At 45.6% G+C, this 22384-nt stretch overlaps 2 protein-coding genes across 3 annotated transcripts in view; one reads left to right on the top strand and one right to left on the bottom strand.

Annotated features, from left to right (window-relative positions):
* Positions 1-351: 351 nt before the first annotated feature.
* SUN2 (Sad1 and UNC84 domain containing 2) overlaps positions 352-22384 on the bottom strand; it is a 57042-nt gene continuing 35009 nt past the window's right edge. Inside the window, exons 18-19 of the transcript XR_014555815.1 lie at positions 2280-3191; positions 352-1915 (exon numbers count right to left, since the gene is read on the bottom strand). The gene's annotated coding sequence lies outside the window, so the exon portion shown is untranslated. The remainder of the gene's footprint in view (positions 1916-2279; positions 3192-22384) is intronic.
* On the top strand, positions 3651-22355 carry GTPBP1 (GTP binding protein 1). 2 transcript variants are annotated; one of them, XM_083701128.1, is made up of 13 exons: positions 3651-4152; positions 5572-5683; positions 7226-7406; positions 8726-9074; positions 12026-12149; positions 14218-14332; positions 15520-15664; positions 15806-15988; positions 16626-16761; positions 17283-17461; positions 18694-18894; positions 19882-19923; positions 20357-22355. In XM_083701128.1, exons 1-13 carry the CDS (start codon positions 3922-3924, stop codon positions 20447-20449), a joined length of 2091 nt encoding a protein of 696 aa, XP_083557254.1. In that variant the 5' UTR covers positions 3651-3921; the 3' UTR covers positions 20450-22355. The 2 variants fall into 2 exon arrangements, with proteins under 2 accessions (XP_083557254.1, XP_083557255.1); XM_083701129.1 differs by lacking the exon at positions 19882-19923.

The raw sequence follows: 22384 nt of genomic DNA on the forward strand, positions 1-22384 counted from the left end.
GCATGTATGACAGCCGCTGCCCGTTTGTGCTGGAGCAGCAAAGATCCTCCCCTACCCGACTGCAGTGATTCCCAAAATATTTCCCCCCTCCCACAACGCAGGACCACAGTTTGGGAACCCCTGCGCTGCTGAATGTACCTTTTCTCAGGGATGAAGCTGAAGTAGCCTTGATTTTATTTATAAACGAGAGTTATTTATTCAGTCTGTTGATGCGATTGTGCAGTATTTCAAATTAGAACTGGGAGCCAGTAACCAATGTTAGCCTCCTGCCTCTTGGTGTAGCCCCACCCCACATAATTGATCACACCACACAGTGTATGTACACCATTTGAATGACGATGCCCATCAACTGGGGGGGGGGGGCGGCCCCCTCAAATATTTTATTGGGAGGCTGAAGACCCCAAGGGCCCCTAGGAGTTGGCTCCTATGTCTAAGCCTGTTTAGCATGTTAGTCCAACATCACATGGGGGACGCCCAGTTGGGGAAGACCGGCATATTTCCTCAACTATATGGGCTGTCTTTAAGATTTAAGGACCATAAGGAAGGCAAGCTTATATAGGTTAGGTTACATATGCTGAATTTATGTATCACTATCTACTAAAATAAATGTGCCAAAATGATTTACAGCTAAGTACTGTAAAAAACCCAGAACATTAATAAAGCAACAGAAATATATCAAAAACAGATTTAGTAATAATATGTTGCCCAAATGCCCATGAAAATAAATACATATTTGCCTGGTGCTAAAATGACATGGTTGGCACCCTGTGGACACCATTCTATGAATGAGGTGACTATAAATGGTTTTTCTCTCTTTGCCACCCTCCTTACCCTTCAGAGGGGGCACACAAAGGAGGACTGCAGATAACCATCTTTGGTTCTGGACAGATTCATATGAAGACGGTCTTTTATGTAAATATATTTTCAAGGTCAAAACAGCACTTTGAACTGGGTACAGAAACAAACTGGCAGCCAATTTGTACTGGCCATGTCCCATGCTTTGTATTAACACCTTCTTGTTCCAGTTAACAATTTAATAGCTACATTCTGTATTAGCTGTAGTTTCCAAACAGTCTTTAAAGTTTAAACTGGAAGTTACTAGAAAATAGACAAGCAAGGTCAGGCTATCCCTATCCAGACAGGGTTGTACCTGGGCTACCAGCCAAAGCTGGTAGAAGGCACTCTGTGCCACACTGAGGCTCCTTGTGCCAAATGACTGGATTGAATCCAAGTGTACCCAACAGCAACACTTGTTTCTTCAAGCGACACATCAAGGGAAGTGTAACCTCATCCAGAGAGATGAACCACCCAATAATGGGGTCACAGTGTTACGCTGACTGAGCTTCTGTTTGTTGGCTCTCACCCAGTCCATTAGGGAAACCAGGCACTGATCCAGCACATCCACCTCACACCTGCTTTAGCTGTAACAAATAATTCAAGTTGCATGTTGTCAACATATTGATGGCAGCACAGTCTGAGACTCCAGATCATTCCACTATAATGTTAAACAGCATATAAAATGACAAGGCTATCTGTTGCCTGGCCAATATCTTTCCACTTCCATCTGTCAGTCACATCTGTCCTTACCAATTCAAAATGGGAACAAATTCAACAGCTAACATAGGCAATTCAATCATCATTCCACAGGATAACTCATCAACCAAATTAATATTATACAGAGTATAATATTAATATTAGACAGAGTATAGGTAGGCTAAAAGCTGATAAATTCAGCCATTCCAAATGTCATGAAAACCCAAGTCTTCATAAATACTTTTAATATTTTCTGAGATTTTTTTCACCCATGAAAATAAGTGGCCCTCAGCTCCCTATAGCTTTATATTGTGTGTACTGTATAAATGAATGGGGATTTTCTCTATTTACTTCTCTCACACTGAGATTTAAAAGTCTGGGTCTGGGTCAATCCTTAAAAGGTAAAGGTACCCCTGCCCGTACGGGCCAGTCTTGACAGACTCTGGGGTTGTGCGCCCATCTCACTCAAGAGGCCAGGGGCCAGCGCTGTCCGGAGACACTTCCGGGTCACGTGGCCAGCGTGACATCGCTGCTCTGGCGAGCCAGAGCCGCACACGGAAACGCCGTTTACCTTCCCGCTGGTAAGCGGTCCCTATTTATCTACTTGCACCCGGAGGTGCTTTCGAACTGCTAGGTTGGCAGGCGCTGGGACCGAGCAGCAGGAGCGCACCCCGCTGCAGGGATTCGAACCGCTGACCTTTCGATCAGCAAGTCCTAGGCGCTGAGGCTTTAACCCACAGCGCCACCTGTGTCAATCCTTAGACAATGCTTATTACACAAGTCTGAAACACAATAATTCTCAACTGTTGTAATCTTATGCAACTGAGCAGTCACCACTTTGACCTGTGATTTATTGTATTTCCTCATGTCATCAGTGAGAAGAAAAACCCTAGTATTCACAATATCACTACTTTTACCTTGCTCTTTTTATTAGGAACTGGCCACTAATTGTCAGATTTTGAAAACGCCCATACTGACTGGATTGAATTTCATTACTGAGTGCTGAATAGTACAGTAACACACAGCTCTCTTGCAGTGCTTGAAATATTGTGACTCTACGCTACAAAGATACAGCATTTTCCTCTCTTCCTTATGTATTCCAGATGTATACATGTCTACATAGTATGTGATTTTTTTTGTGGAAGAATTTTGTATTTTGAGAAGATAAGTGATTCTTCCACCTTGGTTATTGGCACATCCTACAGGCCCAGGAAAGCTTATGCTACAAAACATGTTAATCTTTAAAATATCAAAAAGCTTTCTTACTTTTCCTAAAGGTGCAGACTAGATGGAACACCAATATAAAGTATTTGTCTATCTAAAGAAACTTAAAATAACTAGATAAAAACCCCCTCAAAAGAAATTTAGTCATGTATTTTAAGTGATTTTTAAATTTGAACTTTAGATTGTCCTAACCTGGCCTGGGACCTGCTGGTGAAGAACAGGTAATAACAATAGCAGTAGCATTATTATTATTGCTTGTCTGCTGGCTTCTCAAAACACTGAAGCCTGCGGGGGCCGTTCAATTTATTCCTAATGGATAAGAAATGCGAAACCAGGAATACCAGTGCCAAAACAAAAGCGCTTGGGCTGAGTGAGGCTTCACCGATTTACACGAAGGCTTGAGCATTTGGAGATTAGTCCAGGCACGTTTCAGGCTGAAAAACAAGGAAATAAAACGTTATTGGCCTTGGGCGAAAGTCACGGAACGCAAGTATGACTGCTCGATTGCATAAGATTATCACCGCTCAAAGCGATTTATTTCAACCCCGTTTCACCAGCTTTTGCCAGGGATTATCCCGGGCGAGACAATCTGTCTCAGAGACAGAAGTAAATAGAGGCAATCCCCATTCAATCACAAAATGGGTTGGGGTATTTGATTGGCTTTGGCATATGTACACTTCTTCTTATTGGCCGCCACGATAAAATTCCCGCCTTCTTTTCTCACCTACTCACCTCGGCCATAATCTTGTTCTCTGATTGGCGGAGGCTGCACTCCCGCCTATTACTTAAATGTTTGCCACGATTGGCGAGGAACTTTGTTTATCATGCATTCTTCCCTCCCATTGGCCGCGAGCAGGTAGAAATATAACACCGCCCAGCTCCCACCCAGAGTTTCCAGAATAGAGATAAATAAAAATCCCAGTAGCGCTGCTGCCACTGCTTTTATTTTCTGAACCGGAGGAACCGCAAAAAGGGTCTTCGAAGGAGACATGGCTCATCCATATTAATAAGCTGCGGGTTGTCATAGCAATACAGCAATTACTGTACTAACAGCGCGGCTCCCCGATTGGTCAGCAGGGTACTAAATTATTAAGCAGGCCCGTTCGGGGGGCGGAGCTCGGCGGGCTCCTCCGGCTCGGTCGACGCGAGGGGTGGGCGGGGCCTATGCTAATGAGGCCGGAGAAGGAGGCCGGGGCTGCCAAGATGGCGACGGAGCGCAGTCGCTCCCCGATGGGGGGCTCGCCGGTGCCGGCCTCGATGTTCGCCCCGGAGCCCGCCTCTCACGGCGGGGCAGTGGCGGCCTCTTCCAGGTTCCACCGCGGCGTCGCGGACTCGGACTGCAGCGAGGACGGCGAGGTGCTCAATGGGGAGCCCGAGCTCGACCTCACCAGCAAGGTAGGCCCGGCGGCCGGGGGGCAGCGGAGACCCAGGGCCCCGCCAGCCCGGACCCCGATACCTGGCGCCTCCGGTCCCCCTCACGCGCCCGGAGGCAGCTCCGGCACTTCCCCCTCCCTCCATTCGGTCTGGCGGCGGTGCCTCCCCTTGTCCTTCCGGGCACTTCGTCCAGCCCCCTTTAAGGAGCGCGGAGCAGGTACCCCGGCCCCTTGCCGACGCTCCCCCCTCAGGCGGCGAGAGGCCGGCTGCCCCACTGCGAGCCCTGAGGCACAAGTAGGGCGAGGGTGTCGCCAACGGGCGGCGGCAGCTTCAAGGGTACGGGCTGGTGTACGTGGCACGCGAGAAGGGATTCAGACGGGGACGAGAAGGGGGGGGGGGCGTAAACAGGCTTACTCGCAAGTAAGGCCCTCCGTTTTCAGTGGGGCTTACCCCACGTTTAGGCACGTTTAGGATTGCAGCCCGGCAGCCCAGCCCTGTAAATAATGCCTGCTCAGAAATAAGTTCCATTCATTTCCGCGAGGCTTACTCCCGGTTTAAGCGTAGGTAGGGTTTCAGCTCAAGTTGTTGTTAAGGAAACTACAAACGGGGAAACAACAACAACAACACCCTCGTGCTGTGTTAATACAGCCCTTCCAAGTGCAAAGTTCAAGTTCCTCGTTTATCTTTTTAGGGCATTGCTTTTTTTAAAAAAGGTTAAAGTTGAAATTGTTAAACAGGTGCTGTGGGTGAAGTACTGTAAAGGGATAGCCTTTATGTTCTGGAGAACTACCGTGAAGTGGAATAAGGGGTGATGTTTAATCAAAAGAACGGGCAGAGATACCTGCATGACTGTTAGTTAACCTGCTGGATGGGCATCATGTGATGTGCTCAAAAGGGTCAAAATCTCAGAGCAGAGTAGCCATGAAAAGTGATGATGGGCCATTTTGTAAGTTCAGGCATCTGGGGCTGTTGTGCTTTACATTTTTTGTGTGACCTCTGCAGTTGTGGGTAAATGGAAGTCATAGGGAAAAGTGGAGTGGCTTTTCATGTGATCTAACACATTATTAAGGATTTGTTTGATCTACAGTGTTTTTATAATGAATGTTATATATATATAGAGAGAGAGAGAGAGTATACATACACACATACATACATACATACATACATACATACACATATACACTTCAGCCTTCTTCACACTGCTTTTGCTAAGCTTTCTGAATTTCCCTTTTTACTTTGTGGCTCCTTGGTGTCATATCAACACTTTTTTATTTCCTCTCATTAACCCCGAGTCTCATAATTATGAACTCCTTGAAAAACCGTTCATAAACAGTTTGAGAGAATGTGGCCTCTAGAAAATCATCTACTAGTTAGTGCCAGTGATTTTGGCCCCCTCCCCCATATCAGGATGTTTAACACAGATACCTGGTTTATTTTCAGCTAGTAATGGTGAGCCCAACATCAGAGCAGTATGATAGCTTGCTGCGGCAGATGTGGGAGAGGATGGATGAAGGATGCGGGGAGACCATCTATGTCATTGGACAAGGATCAGGTGAGCATGGTTTCCTCTTTCAATACCACAAGCCAAGCTAAAGATGCGATAGTGGTTTCAACAGAAACAGCTATTGCTTGAAGTATAGTGTTTGTGGGATGGGACAGTTAGTATACTAGGTCTCAAGAGTTAAAAGCCATAACACAAATAAATTCATTGGATTATTCCTGCATGCAGCTGATGCTGTGTTGCATGTTGGCCACACATGCCTAGTAGTAACTATTTGCTTTCAGTAAACAATTCTGACTTGCGTTTTGAATAAGTATATCCCATTCAAATGACATGTGGGGTAAAGGACGGATGTTTTAGCTTGTCTGCTATTAAACCATAATTTGAATGATCTGTTCCAAACCATATGCTCAAGAGTACCACTTTCCCAGAGAGGCTGGCACAGAGATCCCTTTGTTACTGTGTGCTGCCGATGTGTACTATTCTCACAATCCCAGGGTGGACTCAGTACAGTTATGGCTAAATTCAACCATGAATGATCTGAGCATAATTCTAGCAGCTAGTGAATTGTTTGTTTTCCCCAAACAAACTGTGAATGGTAAACCAAGAGCAAATCTTGGTTACAAGATTTCAACAAGTTCACCGTTTGTTGAGAGTGAGGAAAACCTCAAGCTTGGGTTTGCATGTAACACTAAGCCCAATGGTTTGGCTTTTGAGTAGTGAAACAGCAGCAGGACCAGTGAAGGAGCAAAGCCGCCACGGTTTTCACTCTGGGTAGCTGCGTGTTTGGTTGTTGTTGCTAATCCCTGGTTTAGCTTAGCATTGCATGCAGTCATGGGTTTTTTTCCGTAAAGCAAGTTGAAAATGTTTAGGGCAGTTAATGTTTTTCCTCTAATTGGGGTTTTGGTTTTTTTGGTAGTGCTACATATTTACTTTTCTCTACTCCCACCACCCAATGTAAAAGATTAAAGGGTGTTTGCTGCCTTTGAAGTGACTGGTGGTTTTGGCATTGGTGTTCTTGGCTCAGGTGATGTCAGTCTGCTCAGTCTTCAAAGACACGGGTGGGGGGAGGGGGGAAGTGTAGCAAGTGTTAGATTTGCACCAGCATAAGTTTCTCAACTGTTATCAGCATTTAATGGGTTAGGGTAGGAGGAGTCAACCACATCTTGTGAACTACAGCTCCCATCATCCCTGACTATGGTGACCGAGTCTGATGGCAACAGTGGTCTAAAACATCTGGAGGGCATCTTGGCTACCTCTAGAGTAGGGTGTGGGATTAGTTAATGACCTTGCTGTGTCTTCAACTAATGGAGCCAAGGTTTTGAAGAGGGTAGCACAATTGACTCTCATACATCCCACCTTTCCTTCCAAACTTTTGAGATTGATGCTGTTTAGTCTGGAGAAATAGGGCTAAATGAACAGTTAAATGCATTGTGTTGCATAAGCATTTGAAATTAAAATGGATTCTTCATTTCCTTGCCCGGCCCATCTGTGGCAAGACCCTGGTGAGGTTACATTAATGACAAAGTAACTCCTGGTCTGACAAAACATTTGAAGCAGCTGTTCCTCATTTCTTCCCTGTGCCTACATTAGATGGGACTGAGTACGGGCTCAGTGATGCAGATATGGAAGCATCCTACGCCACCGTGAAGAGCATGGCTGAGCAAATAGATGCCGATGTGATCCTCTTGCGGGAGCACCAAGAGGCAGGAGGCAAAGTGCGTGACTACCTGGTGCGGAAGCGGGTGGGTGACAACGATTTCCTGGAGGTCAGGTAAGGAGATAGGTAGAAGGCGTGTTCGTCAGCATGAAGCTCACTCCTGTAACTTGCACACGTAGTGGTGAGAAGCTGGAAACTCTGGTTTGGCTATGGGAGTGACTCTGCCTCTCCTTACTAATTAACTTTCCTTTCCTCTGTGCTTTGTATACAAGCCAGTGGTTAGGATCTTGCGCACATACTTGGCTGATCAAGCAGTATCTGAATGAAAGGATTGCTGTTGTAGGTTTTTGCCCTCTATGTGTAAACCTGGATAGCTCAGTTGATTAGAGCATGATGCTGACAATGCCAAGGTGGCAAGTTTGATCCCTGTACAGGACAGCTTCCTACAGCGGCGTAGCGTGGGTTGTCAGCACCCGGGGCAAGGCAAGTAATTTGCGCCCCCCTAACCCGGGGCAAGGCAAGTAACTTGCGCCCCCTACCCCCTAACCATGGTCATTAATACTGACGGCTCTACTCTGGGGCAAACTCCGTGGTGACTACTGCCCTCCGTGGTGTTGTTTTTGCAATTAAAGGACCCCTGCCTCAAATAAAGCATCTTGGGGATTGGGGACTGGGATTTGCCAAGGGAGCTGGGAATTGCAGTTCAGTGGCGGCTCAGGGGGAGAGGGTCCCTTCTGCGTCTGGGTGCCGCGGGCCCCTTTGCGCCAAGACGCGCGTCTTTGGGCGTCGCGGCGCAGCCTTCTCGGTCTCACTCCCCGCCTGGCTAGCCCCGACGCGGCTTCTTTCTGGCGCGGGGAGGGGCGGCTCTGGGGCGAGTGCGTCGGCCGGCCTCCGGCGCGGGTGGGTGGGCCCCGTCGGGGCGGGTGGGCGGTCTTGGCGCGCAGGCACTAGAGCGCAGGTGGCTCCGGCTAGGCGCTGCATTCGCCGCCGGTGGCGCGTTTCGTGGGCTGCGCGCATCCAGACAGCGAGCCGAGCCTGGGCGCCGTGGCACTTGGTGCCGGAGCCTCCGCCCGCAGCGCCCCGTCGGGAGACCCGGCCGGAAGGAGCCTCGAGCCGGCTGTCGGACGCGGCTGAAGCAGCCAGGGCGGCAATGCAGGCAGCGGCTCCTCGGCGACTCCGGAGGCAGCAAGCGCGCCCCCCCCCAGAAGTTGCGCCCGGTGCGGCCGGCCCCCCACGCTACGCCACTGGCTTCCTATTCCTGTATTGCAGGGGGTTGGACTAGATAACCCTCAGGATCCCTTCCTGCTCTAAAATTCTAGTCTATGAAACCCTATAGGTCCTGTCTTTTACTCATTTTTAAAGGGTTTTAGCCTTATTCAGAGATTGCACATGACCACTGACATTCTGATGGCTTCCTTTTGCCTTTCTTATAGGGTAGCCGTGGTTGGCAATGTGGACGCGGGGAAGAGCACGCTGCTGGGTGTCCTCACCCATGGTGAGCTGGACAATGGACGTGGCTTTGCCCGGCAAAAGCTTTTCCGCCACAAGCACGAGATCGAATCAGGCCGTACTAGCAGCGTGGGCAATGACATATTAGGCTTTGACAGCGAGGGCAATGTAGTGAACAAGCCTGATAGCCACGGTGGAAGTCTGGAGTGGACTAAGATTTGTGAGAAGTCAACAAAGGTCATAACCTTCATTGACCTGGCTGGGCATGAGAAGTACCTGAAGACTACAGTCTTTGGCATGACTGGGCACCTACCTGACTTCTGCATGCTAATGGTAAGCTGTGCCATGGTGGTGGGATGTCATTAGCAGCAAGGGGCTCTTAACATCCACAGCACTTTCCCATCTTTTTTGTTGGAGAGTTAAGGAATTAATGAAAACAATATAGGCTAGAAGTCTCACTGTTATTGTGAACGGGAGCTCAAAAATTAGTTGGAGCTGTGGGCCATGTCACTCTCAGTAAGTGGTGATTTCCTACTGTAGAATGTTGGAGGTTCAAGGTTGGGAACAAACTGCTTGGAGGACTGTTTCTTGCGGTTCACCATGTTCCTCTTTTGCCTATCTGAGGGTGATTTATGGCCTATGTTAAGGATTGAACTGAGTTCTCCATTCATGCTCATGCATCAGATACAGGTGCAAGCTTCTACATAAGTGAATGCTCTAAGCAAAAACACCATGAAGTTCAGAAAAGCTCTTTCTGAAGTGACCCCTGCCCATGTGTCAGGGTGTCAAAGATATTGTCATGTGTGCAAAGCATTCAAGGTTCAGTACCTGTTTCCAGAACTTAATTTGACATTTGTCCTTGCTGGTCTCCCCCACTCTCGCAGCAGCAGCAACAACAACAAAGTTTTTTTCTGCACTGTGAGGACACCTAATTCTGCCATAGTGGCTTAACACAACTTGTCTCAGGTTCTATCTGTATCAGTGGATTTCTTTCCGAAACCATGAGAGGCAAACTATTCCTCCCACTGTGGCTCATTCCTGTGTTGGTTTTGCAGTATGTGTGCTTCAGTCACATAAACAAAGAATTCTCAGATTTATTGGCAGGTATTCTAAACTGCAGACAGGTGCTTCCTTGTGAGGAGATGAAGTGGTATAGAAATTCTTTAGCTTAGTTTTCTGTTCATGGGTCAGTATCCCATATCAACCTTTCTTATCAATAAGAGCCACAGCCTGCCACTTGATGACATGCTTGCAGAATGACATTAAGGGGTAGCTGATACACTCTGAGATAGTGGCTCAGTTGGGACATTGTTCCCAGGTTCATCAACCATGGTGTATGTCAAGAAAAGGAAAATCTGTGGCCCTCCAGATGTTGTTAGATTCCCAAGTCCATTCGCCAACAAGGTTGGTGGGTGGTGATTAGTGAGGTGAGGTGAGAATATTCTCCAGAGAATATTCTCAAGAATGAGAATATTTTTTGACAATATTCTCTGCTAGAAAATTATCTGGAGGATATTTTCCATGAACGGTAAAGTCTAATTGAAGAACCAGTTTTACAACCCACATTAAAAAAACCTAGTAAATAATAAGTCAAGCTGTGATATTGCCAATGTAAATAATGAATAATGATTTTTTTGATCCAGTTACATTAATGGGTATTGTGTCATTCACCATTGACAGTTCTGAAATGTAAGCTACAGAAAACCATTTTTTAAAAATGCTATTCATTTAATTTGATGAACATTTGAATTTGTATGTATTTCAACTATTTGTAATAGCCTTTTTTCTATTTAGGTGTTACCTTATTCTTAGCAATTCTATACCCTTGGCCATAAGTGGGTTTTTTTTGCTTTTTTATAGAAAATAGTTTTAATGCTTTCTACACTTAAAAGTACCTAGGCCTATACAATTATGTGTAACAGCATGTGAGGTGGCCTTGATTTAAACAGCTGACTTTTCTATATTTTTATTCAGTGCCAGTAACTGGTTTTTGCAGTTCCATTCAATGGTACAATATTCTCATTAATCAAGAATATTCTTGAGAATATTCTCCAAAAGATTATTCTCTAGAATTTGACATCACTAGTGGTGATGATGAGAGTTGTTCAAGAGCATCTGGTCACAGATTTCCTATCTCTAGATTGTGGTGCTAGATTATTTTCCAGTTTTGTTAATTGGCATTAAACCAGAGTTCCCCATTTTGGAGGTATGGGGAACACCCATTTGAGGCACGACCAATATGTTTTCGACCATGCACGTGCACATGCATACAGCGCTGGCCCTGGAAGTGACCAGGAAAGATGTCACCAAAATTGGGGGGGGCAGGGCGTTTCCATTGCATGTGATTTCATGCAAGCGTGCAATGACCCGGAACATAACCCCACCACAAATCGGGGGTTGGCTGTAACTGAGAATTCTGGCTTGATACAAGCCAGGAGCTTTGTGGTGAAGCTGGCATGTGATGTGAGGAAGAAGAGTTAGGGTGGAGTGCTTGGCCCCAATGCTAGTCCCTGACTTCATAAGCCAGGGAGGCTGGGAACATCATCTTAACAGTGTCACTGGCTTCCATACATCAAAACAGAGAAGTAGAGCTCCAGTTTTGAGCAGACTGTACTAGCCATTCTTGGCAATGCTAGGAGAAGGAGGTAGTGGGCATGCACCCACAAGAAGGCTAGCTCTGACACAATGTCACCTGCAAATGCAATGGTTTTTTAAAGTGATTTTGTGATTGACATGAACTGGGAAAAGTTTAGTTGATAACCTATTCCACCGTGGCTTTTTCTGAGAGGATTCTGGGAATAGGACCCAGGATTCCTCTTCTATCTGTTCTTGACATTGTCCCGGTGAAGCAGCAGGAAATAAGCCTTTCTGGTTTACTTTGCACACCATGGAACATACCAGAAACGTTATTCCAAGAGTGGCAAGTGCTAATGTCTGAATTAGCTCTTACTTTATTGTAAGAGCACCGGGTTTCTGTCCAATGCTGTGTGAGCAGAACTCCCGCAACCGTCTGGAGCAGGTTTTGAAGCTGTACAAGGGGGCTGAATTGGGAGGAGAGGAAAGAGAAGCTCCGTTGCACAAATAGAAGTCTGTTGCGCTAGTGGGACAACAGTATTAGATAGAACCATTGCTCTCATAATTTATTAAAAATTGACCTCTTGCCTTTCTCTTCTGGCGTCTGCATTACGCTGCCCAGCAAAGTCACAGCCGTATATCTAGACAGAGACTTAAAATTCTGCCTGCCTCGCCCACTCCCCACTTCATTGTGCTTTTCCTTGATACAGGTTGGCAGCAATGCAGGAATTGTTGGGATGACCAAGGAGCACCTGGGCCTTGCATTGGCGCTCAACGTCCCCGTCTTTGTGGTGGTGACCAAGATTGACATGTGTCCTGCCAACATTCTCCAAGGTATTTGCCTGTAAACTGCCCTGTGATTGGGAAGTGAAGGGTGGTATTTAAATAAAATAAACTGAAGATGGCACAAACAGCTTCTCTCTCCTGTGAAGTGTTTGCCATCTGTTTTGGTAGTGTGTCTTCAGACTCTACTAAGGAGCCGTTTAAGCAAACTCTTCTTTCTCACCATCTCCAATTCCTGGCCTGCATTGCTTCTTACTCGTTGAGACTTATTTGATGTACAATTTTTTCTCTGTAGCTGGTCTCTTAAAACTGTCTTATCAGCAGTTCTAAAACAATTGTTTTGCAACAGTGAAGCTGCTCAGAAGCAATGTTTTGACTTGTATTCTTCCACAATTGCTGTAAATAAGCTTACGGGAAAAAGAAGGCAGCTGAGATTTAGACTTTTTGCATCTGTTCACTTCCTGGTTCTTAGGGTCATGAAAGAACCAACTAGTGTAGCCTGGTCCCCACAGGGCCCAACACGGTGCTTCCTGAAACGAAAGCAGCAACTCTTTCTTGCTGTTTCCCCTCCCACAACTGATGTTCAGTTACACGGTATCCCTGAACACTGAGAAACTGTGGCCAATAGCCATAAACTGGCCAATAGCCATAAACTGTGCAACCAAAATGACTGCTTAGGAAATATTATTGCCTTCTCCCCTGTATGTAATTATGCACTTCCAAGAGAAGAGGTCCACAAAGATGTTCACTAGTGGCAGATGCTGGGCATCAAATAGAAAAGGAATGCACTTTGGGACTACATAGTGGAAAGCGAGAGAGCAAATGGTTTGCTACCAAGCTCATTCAAAATGTGTGGGCTCCTGTTCAAGAGACCCCTGGTCTTCTGGTGCTGCAATTATTGGCTTTTCTGTTACTTGCTGTATAAGATGACCGAGGAACCTCTGCAATGTGCAGCTAGCACTGAGGTAGAAAATGGAAATTCGAGAATTGGTCAGGTGGACCTAGTATTCGGTGTGCTTCAAAGCAGGTGCTTGTTAAATGTGTACGTGATGTTGCATACATCTTGGCACCCATCTTTCATGTGCACACCTTGTTTTTCACTCCGCCTCATAACAGTAAGCATTTGTGGGGAAATCACTTTATTCTGGCAAAGACAAGCTCTTGTCTTAGAGAAACATCTAGCACAACAAGCAATTAGACATGGAATCCACCGCCGGGGCAAATTTTGAGACAAGGGTTTGGCTAGAATTGGACATCTTTTCAAAGCTCTGGCAGCACTGTTAGCTTTGTAAGAAAACTAAATGAAACCACCAGTTTGCAAGCAAAAAACACATCCTAGTCTTTCTTGTGAAAACGATAGCCTTCCAGTCATAAGATTCCATGGTCTCCCTGCAGGCTTCCTGAAATTGAAACAGGATGCGTAGTACAGAAAAGCCCATGCAAAATTCTGGATCGTATGTAATGTTTTGATAGCTTCTTAGTAGCAATACTGAACTTATTTCTCTCTCTGAGGCTTAGCTTGACAACTTCTACAATGAGTGGAAATTCAATACATACTAGCTGTAATAGCTGGCTTGTTTTTCAGATCAATATCCTGGTGCCCACCAGATGCATTTACTATGACTCCCATCATCCTTGGTTGATATGGCCAATGGTCCGTAATGGGGGGGGGGGGGGGCGGGTAATTCAGAATTTGGAGGTGTCAGACTGGGGAAGGTTTGTCAATGTGGTCAACACCCAGACAAGGAGAGAGAAAAGATCTATTAAGAACACAAGAAGCCCTATACAACCTCTAAAGCCCAATTTCACTAACCCTTTGGTATCAAAGACTCCTGTATGTTCTCTTATATGTTCTTGATACTTAAATAGCTTTCTTTTTAAATTTAAAATCCTAGGGAAGCTGACATCTGTAACAGTATCCCAGCTTGCTCACGTATACATACAATCATGGGGAAAAGAAAGTATACCCTCTTTGAATTCTGTGGTTTTACATATGAGGACATAATAACAACCATCAGTTTTTTTAGAAGGTCTTAAAATTAGGTAAATACAACTAAGGCAATAAAGTTGAATGCAAGAAAGGGATATTGATCTAATCCTCTCCATTTTATTCATCAAGAAACCCTGAAGCTGTTGCAACGACTTCTGAAGTCTCCAGGATGCAGAAAGATCCCTGTCCTGGTCCAGAGCAAAGATGATGTCATCGTTACTGCCTCCAACTTCAGCTCAGAAAGGTGACAGAAATGAAAACAAAGTGGACCACTCTTTGTCTCCTTAGAACATGGGCTTTGAACTTTGACCCCAAGACTCTTCTGGGATGATAATTGGTTGGGAGCACAAACAGGCCTTTTCTAGTTGCAGTATAAGGAATTTGCAACAGAGATGTGGAATATGTTTACAGGCTTAAATAGCAAGGATCCTGAATTGGTGGGATCTGCGCCTTTAGTTCTGTTGGGCAGGTTCAAAACAGATTATCCAGGTTTCTGGGCAAGAAATGCATGCGAAGGGGTGAAGATGGATGGTAGAAATGGCCAGGACTGGAGTTAAAGCGGACTTCAGGAATCATCTTTCTTTTTGCCACATATATTAGTTTGTTTTTCTTGCCAGTGAGTGGGAAATGCCAAGGTCAAATTCTAATGAAACCATGTGGAGTTGCCTCTGTTGCTTTGAATCCATTTCTGGCATCCACAGTTGGTGCAAGGATGTAAGCAAGCAGAGGACTTGGGAGGATGGGGGGTTATGGCTAGGAGCAGAAAAGGAATGGCCCTGCTTGTGTGTAGAGGCTGCAGCGAATGGCCTTGCAAGAAGTATGGCCAGGAGTCTGCTGCTGATTTATTGCAAGAGACACCCTCCCTGCCACTACTGCAAAATGTGGATGTCATATGTATGGATCAGAAGATAAGCCATACTGGAAAGCTGGGATAAATGAAGGAAGTAAACAGTTGCATGAGGTTGGCAGCTAGCATTGTGTTCGGTCTGTCCTCTTCTTGAAATATCCTGGACAACTGATGATGGTTGGCATGTCTGCTGGACCATTCTCTTAATGGCTTGGTCCCAACTGCTGATGAAAGAGGGGGAAAGAGAGTAAAATTGTAGGAGCTAAAAATGTAAATATTACATCTGATGTAACTAGAGTGTGTGATTTGAAAGGAAGCTGACAATGCAAGATGACTCTCCAGTTGAGTGGGCACTTTTGCTGCCATCCCAGAAAAAACAGAAGTAGATATAAAGTTATTTAACTGAATGTTGCTAGTGTTAAGGGTACTACAGCTAGTACTTTCCTGTAGGGAATTTTCCTTCCGATTCTGAACATGCCAACCAGCACCTGTGATGTCTTGCAAGTATTAAGATCAACCTAACTTAGAACTGTGAATAACTCGTATGTTCTCATTCTCTCTCTTTCTCTCTCTGTTCCAATTAGGATGTGTCCAATATTCCAGATTTCCAATGTCACCGGTGAGAACCTGGAATTGCTTAAGATGTTTCTCAATCTCCTGTCTCCAAGGACCAGTTACAGGGAAGAGGAGCCTGCAGAATTCCAGATAGATGACACTTACTCTGTTCCAGTAAGGAGAGTGGTGCTGAGAGTCTCACTTCAGTCTAATTTTTTTCCAAGAGGAGGACAGAATGGGGATGTTGGCTTGATTCTGCTGTTGCTCTACCATTGTGACTAATCCATTTGCCTTTTGCACTTCTCCCTGATGCAGGGTGTAGGGACAGTGGTGTCTGGGACAACACTAAGAGGTCTGATCAAGTTAAATGACACCTTGCTGCTCGGCCCAGACCCTCTGGGTAACTTCTTGCCCATTGCTGTGAAGTCCATCCACCGCAAGCGCATGCCCGTCAAAGAGGTTCGAGGAGGACAGACTGCCTCCTTTGCTCTGAAGAAGGTGAGCGTGGACTTCATTGGCCGAGGGTATCCCATTGCTTTTCTGTTGGGAGAAAATGAGGGTTTTTTGGGAAATTGCCAGTGCAGTTATGAGAATGTTTACTCTGAGACTGCACAAAAAGTAAAGCTAGTTGTGTTGGCCCATAAGAAAAAATTCCAAAATCCACATGAGGGCAATCCCTAATACTATAAAATAACATGTAAGCTTTTAAGTTCTGTAGAAATCTTCATCAGACTAGATGGTAAATAAAATAGGGTTGTGGGGAAAGAGAATATTAGGGCTGGTTTTTGAGCCGCCTTAATGGTGTCATTTCATGACAGTTTGAAGGTAGAATGTGGGAGGAGATAGCGGACATTCAGATGGGGTTCTGTTAGGTGCTTGGCTGATGGACATTTTTAATTTCTGCATCATTTAGGCAACATAAGTGTATCTGCGACTGAAGTTCTCCCAACGCCTTTGTAAAACTCATGCTCAGCACTATGTTCAGCTGGATGGACATCCAATTCCATCCCCAAAGAGGCTTATGTAGTCTTTCATCTGTAAAATGCTAGGAAAAGATATAGATGTTTTTTTTAAAAAAAAAACAGCCTAAGTGAATTTACTGCTAAATTATGCTTTAAAATTGTTGCACTTCCAGATCAAGCGCTCCTCTATCCGGAAAGGCATGGTGATGGTGTCTCCCCGATTAAATCCTCAAGCATCTTGGGAATTTGAAGCTGAGATTCTGGTTCTGCATCATCCTACCACCATCAGTCCACGTTATCAGGCGATGGGTATGTGTAGGGTTTTTTGGTCTCCCTTACACACTCCTCCTGCCTTGGCCCTGGGTATTGAATTAATTCATGGTTGCGTCATTTAACTTCTGATACCGACAAATTTACGAGGAGCAGCAACCACAAGAGGATGGCTGAAAGAGAAAACAATTCCTTGTGGATCAAATTTGGGAAGTGATAGAAGGCTCTTATGGGATCTGTCACTAGGGGTGCTTGACTTGCACTTTCATCAAAATCCCACTTGAGCTATGGGTTCAAGAAATTATGAGGCATGTCGTAGGGCTGGCTTGCTGAGCAGATCAGTGCTATGTACGTAGATTATCTTCTGACATTGCCTCTCTGCTGGAAATTGAATTTACAGTACCTGATGACAAACATGGATTCGTAAGGTGTTTGTATTGTGAATTTAGTGGCATCTGCATGCAGCAGCATAGCTGGTGGCAGTTCAGGGTATCCTGTGCTACTGAGATTTGTCTACTTGTTGCAGTTTGAGTGCCAGTGAGAATCTTAACTGTTCACAGTGCATTGTGGCAGCATCCGCCAGACAGCCACTATCCTCAGTATGGACAAAGACTGTCTACGCACAGGAGACAAGGCGACCGTGCACTTCCGCTTCATCAAGACCCCGGAGTACCTGCACATAGACCAGAGGCTGGTTTTCCGTGAAGGGCGTACCAAAGCTGTGGGTACCATCACCAAGGTAACAGAGCTTTTGGGGTACAATAGGACATGGGTTCTCAAAGTACAGTACTAAAGACACCTCCCTTCCCTCTAGTTAGTTACTGAAAACTCGAGTTTCTTGATAGATGATGATGGGGAAGTTGCTTGGCTTCTCAGAATTTCCATACCTTCCTTGAAACCATGTCATATGCACTAGTGGCTCTGTTCTCCTTTTCCTTTTGATTTTCCCGTCTTTAGGATAGGAGTGAGTTGATTTTAAAAAAACACACAACAACCTTAAACCCAGACTTGCATATAACCCTGCTAGACAGAACAAGCTTTCTTTTTCTTCCACTAATTCCTGTATTCCCTTGCTGAAGGGGGATTCTTGACCATCTATGCCCCTCCCCCTTTAAACCATATGTTGCTCAAATGGGCAAGTTTTTTTAATACTTGCGGAACTTTTCTGCCAGCCCAGCCATCTAGTCTGTGCTGTGAAGGCCTTGCTTCCTTTCTGGGTAAAGGGCAAGTTGCTTGGACTTCAAGTGCTTTCTTCCCATCTCTATAAATTACTTTTTTAAAAGATCTTGGAAACTTTGTGGGACCTGGTTGTTGACAGAAGGCAGTTTCATGCATGACCTGGGTTAAAAATAATAATGAAAGGAGACTATTTTCATCCTGACTTGGCGTATGGCCCAGCGAGGCTTAGATGCTGTTATCACACCTCTGCTTTACCTACCTGCCCTACTGCAGGGAATAAGAGACATGAAACAGAAAGTGCTTAAAGAACAGAGAGGAAATTGTTGTCACTTTCCTTCCCACTGCAGGGGAAGTGGGAGATAAGAGAGCTGTGCGGGTGTGAATGAGATTTGGTGTGTTGCTGTGTGCGCGCACCATTCCCAGTCCTTTTATTTATTAAATTTATACCACCCTTCATCTTGGGATCACAGGGCAGTTTATAATATAAAAACACAAAAATACACAACATTGCAAGAAACAAAACAATACAAACACACAAACCAGTTCAAAAGGCCATAGAATGTTTAATTAGCCAAAGGCCTGGGAGAAGAGGAATGGTTTTCCCTAGTGCCTAAATATGTGTAATGAAGATGCCAGGCGAGCCTCCTTGGGGAAGAGCATTTTCTTTCCACATATTGAGGTCCTGTCTAATGTCAAAGGTGAACTTTGCTTACACCAACTCTGTGCTTAAAATGAAAGCAACAACACTGGCACAATTCTGTTTTTTGCCTCTACCATCCTTTTGACTGGCAGTTACTCCAGACCACAAATAACTCTCCAATGAACTCCAAGCCTCAGCAGATCAAGATGCAGTCCACGAAAAAGGGGCCCCTGACCAAGCGAGAGGAAGGGGGAGCCCAGGCTGGCATGGCGACGGCGAGTCCCACAGTGGCAGATGATGCGGTTTCGCTGGGAGCAGCCCCCTCAGCACCTTCGAGTGCCCAACAGCCTCAGGTATGCAGAACAGCCTGTGCTCGCCCTCCTATTCCAAAGTTATCTTTCATGGCTTCTTAAGCTTTTTGTAGTAAACATGCCTACCTTTTAAGGTGGGCCAGATTTCACCTGCTTACCTCCTAGTCCTGTGCCTGAATACTAGTGAGTGGCTGGCTGTGAAGTGGCTTTAGGAAGGGAGGAGGGCGAGAGCCTTGCCAAGTGGGCAGAAACAGCAATCCTGGCCTGGCGTGAGGCCCTGAGCAGTTGCCCCGCTTGCCCATAACTGTATTGTTAACTTTCCCCATCGGAGCCCCGCTGCTGTTCAGCAGCTTATCGGTTGGGCTTTCGTTGTGCATGTCTGTGCTGTGTGCGGTAAGGACATGCAGAGCTCAGAGAAGGACCTCTTGCGCAGTTGTGCACATGCTGTAGAAGGACCTCCTTGACCAATGACGGAGCTCTCAGCCTTCTGTTTCATGGGGCATCTGGCTGCTGAACCTTTGAAATGAAGTTCTTTCTGCTGAAGTGAAATCTTAGTCTCAGTTCCTTTGCTCTTTTGTTTTTCACTTTGCTGTATTTTAAGTGTGTGTTGGCATTATTCTGAGACTCCTGAAACTGGAGGGGTGAGGTTTAAATGCTGCAATTGCAAGCATCAGCTACGATGATAATTGTAGCAAAGAAATGCTCTTTTATACATATGTTACAGGGTGCCCTCTAAGAATAGGACTGAAAGAATCCGAGCTGCTTTCTCGCTTTGCATCTTGGGTGTAAACGTGGCTTCTTGGTGGCCTTGTTGTACTCTCTTCTCCTCCAGAGTTTGTCTTGGGTGGGGGACAAAGTCTGCCATAGCCTCTGTCTATATCACTGGTGCTGTGTTTCCTCTCTTGCTGTGCTCACTTGGGGGCAGTTTTTAAGGGACTGCTCTCCCCTCTGCTGATTTTTGTCCAACATCTTGGATGTCTGCTGCCTTCTGCTCACCTATGCTTCTCTTTCCTTGCTGCTTTCCTTCAGCCTGCCCTGGATGAAGAGCCCCACAACCGAGAGGGCAGCAAGGTACTTCTGCATCCTCTGTTGCTTTGATTTGATTGCCTTGGGGAGAAAAGGCCACCCTTGCAAGACATTCCCCTCCCCTCCAAAGTCTTACAATTTTCATTTTAGAATTCCTGCTTGCTTTGGTAGAAGTTTGGCCTATTGCAAAGGTGCTCCTAGGACCTGAAAGGACAAAGACAACTTCAGTTCTTTCCTTCCCCCAGGGATGGGAGACCAGTGGCACTCCAGATGTTGGACTATAACTTCCAACATCCTTTGCCATGAGTCAAACATCACCTGGGGGACCACAGGTTCCCCATCCTTGCCTTTCACTTCTGGATACGGTTGATTGACACTGTCCATTCCCACTCCTCTTGCTCAGTTTAGAGCTGAGAGGTTCAGATCCTGCCTTCCCCCACCTTGCCCTTACCTGAGCGCTCTTTTTATCTACCCCCAGGTGAAGACTGGAGGAGGTGGCCGCCGACGTGGAGGGCAGCGCCATAAAGTGAAGTCTCAAGGGGCTATTGTGACTCCTGCTGGTGGCTGCTGAACATCGTTTTTAATCACTGCGGAATTCGCACCCTCCCCTTCTTCAACCCAAAAACCCGGAGCAGCCTAACCAAAATCCATCCCAGCTGATCTGCTACTGTGGAACTTCTCCTCCTCCTCGCCTCCTGGAGAGGAGCCACCAGGGGGACGCAGGGTTTACAGTTTAAGCTAACGAAGGTGACAAAAGCACACGTGGGACTGACCAGCTGCCGCCTTCTCCCTTTTTACACCCCCCCCCCGCCCAAACATTTTGTACATCGTGAGCTCTTAGTCATGATTTTTTATTAGTTTTTATTATGGTGGATGTTTGTGTGTGGTATGCGTGCGGATGAAGAATTGGGAGGATCTAGGTATACAGACTAAGGTAACTGCCTCCTCTTCTCTTCCCCACCCTCTCATATATATATTTTTGAAACTGACCCTGTGTCTGTGGTCTGCAATCAAGAATTCCTGAAATCCCATTCATACAAGTATGAATATGCTAGTTGGTTCGGAAGAGGTAGGAATCCCCCCCTTTCACACCAGTCAAACTGCGTGAGCCCTGGGCAGCCTCCTTTAGTTTAAATACCAATGCCTGCAATTGGTAATCGACATGAAGGAACACACACACACACACTCCAGTAGCATCCCAAAAGCTGGATATGATATGAGATCCTAGATCTCATAATTATGCACTTGTAAGCTTACTTTAAAAGCGAGACTTGTGGGAGGAGGTGGAGCAGGCCACAAAAGCACTGGTGGCTTTGGAATTGTTGTTGGAAGGTCAACAAATTGATTTCACACAATCTTTTTTGGGCCTTGTGTTCAAAACGTACTATTTTTCTTGCAGTCAGTCATGGGTGCCTGCATATTCTGAATCCTGCCATATCTGGTTTTCTAACCAGCTACATCAGATTGGGGAAAGGGAGAGACATTGCAAGTTGGCTTCTTGTGACTCACCCATTTCTTCTCCATGGTATCCAAGTGTATCTTTAAAGGCAGTGTTTCCTTCCCCTCTTCAAGAACTGACACTGACAGTGGGTGACTTCTCCCTGCATATTTGTGTAATGCAAGAATTCATTTCTCCTCATTCGGGAAATGGGTGTTGCTGCCTGTAAGTGGGCATGGGCCTCTTAGTGTCTAGAAGCCAGCTTGCACCCCCCATTTCAGCCTCTCCTCAGAATCATAACTGTCGTGGGTTTAGACACACTCACTGTGTAAAAGTAGGAAGAGGTTTACTGGAGCCAGCTCTGAGCTGCGCTTTTAAATTTGGACACATGTTCAAGATTTTATAACTTTGATACACATTTGCTGCTTCTTTTTGAGGCACTTATTCTGAATTGACTTTTAACTGGCATCATGTTTTTGTTTAAAAACAAAAACCAGGTTTGTAGTTAACTGGTTTGTAGTTTTAAAGTCTCTCCCCATGTCTCTCATATTGCTGTCTGCAACATCATCCTAACATTTTTGAATGGCTGGAGTTTCCCGGAAGCTAAGAGTCAACACTGATGAGTAGGTAGGCATGGCTTATGGTCTACTTTCTTGCCTGAAACTTTGTGGGCAGCATCTTAAGCAGTGACAGTATTAATAGCACCCTTGGGGAGAGAATGGAGCGTGCTGTGGCTAAAGGAAGACGGCAGCCTGTATCACTTGGTGCCTTGGGCGCCCGGTAGCGACATCCGCCTCATGGCCTTCTATTTCCAAGGGAAGTGGAGACCTTGGTGTGGTGTCCTTTTTATTTTTTCTTCTCCTTTCATTCCTTAGTTCTGAAAGAGGAATGTGCAGTGCTGAAGTTTTCATTATTAAAAAAAAAAAAAGCCACATGGTGCTGTGTTCTGTTTTGTGACCAGCATTTAAAGACTACTGAGGCTGGTATGATGTAATAATAATAATAAAAAGAAAGGTTTGTTTAAAGTTTTAAAATTAAATGGCTTTGTTGTTTGTCAGTTCTTCCAAC

The sequence above is a fragment of the Podarcis gaigeae genome (assembly GCF_964106915.1).
Source record: "Podarcis gaigeae genome assembly, chromosome: 10".
In the NCBI taxonomy this organism is placed as follows: Eukaryota; Metazoa; Chordata; class Lepidosauria; order Squamata; family Lacertidae; genus Podarcis; species Podarcis gaigeae.

Excerpts from the sequence above, each read along its gene's own strand:
- GTPBP1 (XM_083701128.1), top strand. The coding sequence starts at position 3,922 with ATGCTAATGAGGCCGGAGAAGGAGGCCGGGGCTGCCAAGATGGCGACG. Across the intron at positions 17,462-18,693 it reads CTGTGGGTACCATCACCAAG|TTACTCCAGACCACAAATAA; the intron begins GTAACAGAGCTT and ends TTTGACTGGCAG. Across the intron at positions 19,924-20,356 it reads ACAACCGAGAGGGCAGCAAG|GTGAAGACTGGAGGAGGTGG; the intron begins GTACTTCTGCAT and ends ATCTACCCCCAG.